Source organism: Mizuhopecten yessoensis, unplaced genomic scaffold (genome assembly GCF_002113885.1).
Source record: "Mizuhopecten yessoensis strain PY_sf001 unplaced genomic scaffold, ASM211388v2 scaffold6575, whole genome shotgun sequence".
NCBI lineage: Eukaryota > Metazoa > Mollusca > Bivalvia > Pectinida > Pectinidae > Mizuhopecten > Mizuhopecten yessoensis.
Genome location: NW_018406618.1, coordinates 15079 through 18045, shown reverse-complemented (window position 1 = coordinate 18045; position 2967 = coordinate 15079). Strand labels below are relative to the sequence as shown.

Sequence of the window (2967 nt, the reverse complement as noted above, 5' to 3'; positions counted from 1 at the left end):
CAGTGTATAGTACCATTCTGTAAATGTCACAGTGTATAGTACCGTTCTGTAATTGTCACACTGTACAGTCCCGTAATGTCATTGTCACACTGTACAGTCCCGTAATTTCATTGTCACACTGCACAGTCCCGTCATCTACTCGTAACAATGTAAGGTCCTGTCCTTAAATCGTCACGATGTACAGTCAACCGTTTATGTACATGTATTATATTATTTTCAAAGGTGAAAGTGTGTTTGTCATTTCATCAGAAAGTGACAATTATGACTTTCTTTCTCGAAAAGGCACATTTTTCGGACTCGTTACAGAACGGATAGATCTTGTTATTTTAGAGTTTTCAAAATACTGCTGTACGAATTTCTATGATTTAATTTTTCAAATTGCTAGTGTTGGCAAAGAACTAACACCAGACCGATTCGTAGGCGTTTGACATAATTCTTTCTTTAAGTTCATCTTGCCTAGAAATGTTCATCACCCACACGATGCAACAGTACACAACTTTAAATACCGGTTTCCTGTCTTTTTGCGATTTTCAAAATACGCTGTCGACATTTATACATGCACACACGATCGTTTAAGAAATCATAATTTTAGAGTGTTTTTTATTTTATTTAGTTTTGAATAATTTCCAAATAAGCCTATACTTTACTTTGAAGTTTGAACAGTGTACCGAACAACCCTGTAATGGTTTGTACATTATATTGGGAAAAGGGTCAATTTGAAGTTTTCAGGCGTGATTCACATTATTATTTAAAACGTCTATATATATTTAAAATAGATATTTAGGTAGATGAAAATGAGTTGTAGCTAGTATGTCACGAAATTGAATTTCAATTAATTTTTTTTTTTTTAAAAATGACACAATGATGAAAAGAAATGAAAAGGGAAAGAAAATAGGAGAGGTGATTTCAGAAAAAAAGGACTTCATGGGGTTGAAATAGACGTCATGACGTCATACTTGTATCCTATTATGAGAACAACACTGAAATTCAAATCTGTACTTGGCGGCACTCGAAGGTATATGACGTAAAATGCATGCGGCACGCAAAGGGTTAAAGTGCATTGTTAATTTTGTCGTCAATTTTGGTAGGTTGTATTGTGACGTCATAATTTACCATGACCTCATTACTTTCTGTGTTGTGTTGTTGTTATGTTAATGTGAATTAGCCATTCCCCTGATGAACCTCTAAAGAGTTAGAAGTCGAAGAATCTCTTGTCTTTTATTTTATATCGTCTGATCGGCGGAAGTCGAACATTTGGAGTTTGTGTGTAGGCTGGAAGTCTGGCTGTTCCATTTTTATGGTTTACTATCCGTTACAAACGTTTACAATATTACATTTACAAAAAGTATTGAAACTGTTTTTATTGTAGTCAATCGTAACGTAAATATATGAATTGTGTCATGCACATTGCGGCAATGAATAGCAGTAGCTTACTTACATAGTCTGTTAAGCGCGTTACCGTTAATGAATCCATTCAATCAATAATGAACGCCTTTGTCGCCAAAATATAAGATGTAATACGCAATTTTGATCTATAGTTATAATCAATTAAGTTTCGTTTTAAAAACTGTCAGTGTAATATATATATTAAATACATGTATAAACTACCAACTTAGTTTCCAACAGTTAGCCACTTTTGCCTTACTCAAATTAGTTAGTATGACATAGACAGTAACATATTCGAGAACAAAACAAAGTATAGGAGCATAACATTGAGGCAAATACCATCTAACTATTAAAGTATATATAAATATATGTGTGTTATTTAATAAACTTCCACCGTAGGTATTTCATGTTATTACAGGATCATACCCCTGAAGGTATATGTAAGTTATTTACTAGACGTTCTCTATCGTTCTTTCATTAGCTTACGTACATACAATACACACGAGTTTATATTATATAGTGGACGACACGGATGCAGGGTATCTATAATTATAGCCAGTTGTTATATATTTGCTCTCCCTTCACCTTATCTAAGTAATCTTACCTTGGAGTGTGGTGATGTACAGCCATAACAAACACTGTAATCGTCTGTCCAGTGTCATACTGACCAGGTCGGGGATCACACAACTGGTGTACAATTTGTTAACGATTACCCGAATACTTCCTGGTCTATTTTGAGAATATCTGTAGCAGTTATGTCCCTTAGTCCACCCTTACCACTAACATTGAGACTGAAAGGCATTAATTAAACTCGATAAGCAAACTTCATTTGGTACAAAATTCTGTATAAGACAAACCCCGAAATATACCATTTATCAAAAACCAAGTAAAAACCTCAGAATGTCTATACGTTTCCACATTCTGGTAAAACTTCTGACAATTTTTAATACTTTAAATGTCACGATGTGTCAAATATGCATGGAATAAAGGTATAATTATAATTTAGTTCTTCTTCAACCTGGCATTTTCAGTGAATTAACATGTCGAAAGATCATAATATTATGTTTTTTTCCCCTTAAAGTCCGTCAAATTTAAAGTAAGTTCTGTCCGTCTTCTTTTGAAGTCGTGTCTAAATTAGAGAGATATTTATACACAAACACAAACTGACAAAAGTAGGCTTAGCATAAAGTATATGCCTTACTGTGAACCAAAATAATAGAAACCATGCGAGTACAAATCCCAGGCGGCTCATCAGCATTTTGTTCATAAACAACGAAACTCTTCATCTGACCTTTATCCTTTGTACAGAAAGCGATTAGACTTGCACCAGGTCTAGCTTTCGTGAAGCCGATGATTGTTTTTGTATTGATTGAATAGCATAAATTATTGAAATTTATAAACATTGGAGTAAATCATAAAATCTGCCTGTGGGTCAAAACTTGTAGATTAGATATCGGATATATCCACCGTGTTCGCTTTGCGGCGAGAAGGTTCCTATGTTTACAACCATTCAAACTGTGGCAGATATTGAAGCCCGCGATTAACATATCAAAACAACAAAACTGATAAACTGGTGTCGTG

The 2967-nt window shown here is 34.2% G+C and overlaps 1 protein-coding gene across 1 annotated transcript in view; it reads right to left on the bottom strand.

Moving 5' to 3' along the window:
• Positions 1–2108, bottom strand: part of LOC110452292 (synaptogenesis protein syg-2-like) — a 23207-nt gene extending 21099 nt beyond the window's left edge. The window contains exon 1 of the mRNA XM_021500713.1: positions 1991–2108. Within this exon, the coding sequence (XP_021356388.1) occupies positions 1991–2048 (58 nt within the window). The 5' untranslated portion in view covers positions 2049–2108. The remainder of the gene's footprint in view (positions 1–1990) is intronic.
• Positions 2109–2967: the final 859 nt, after the last annotated feature.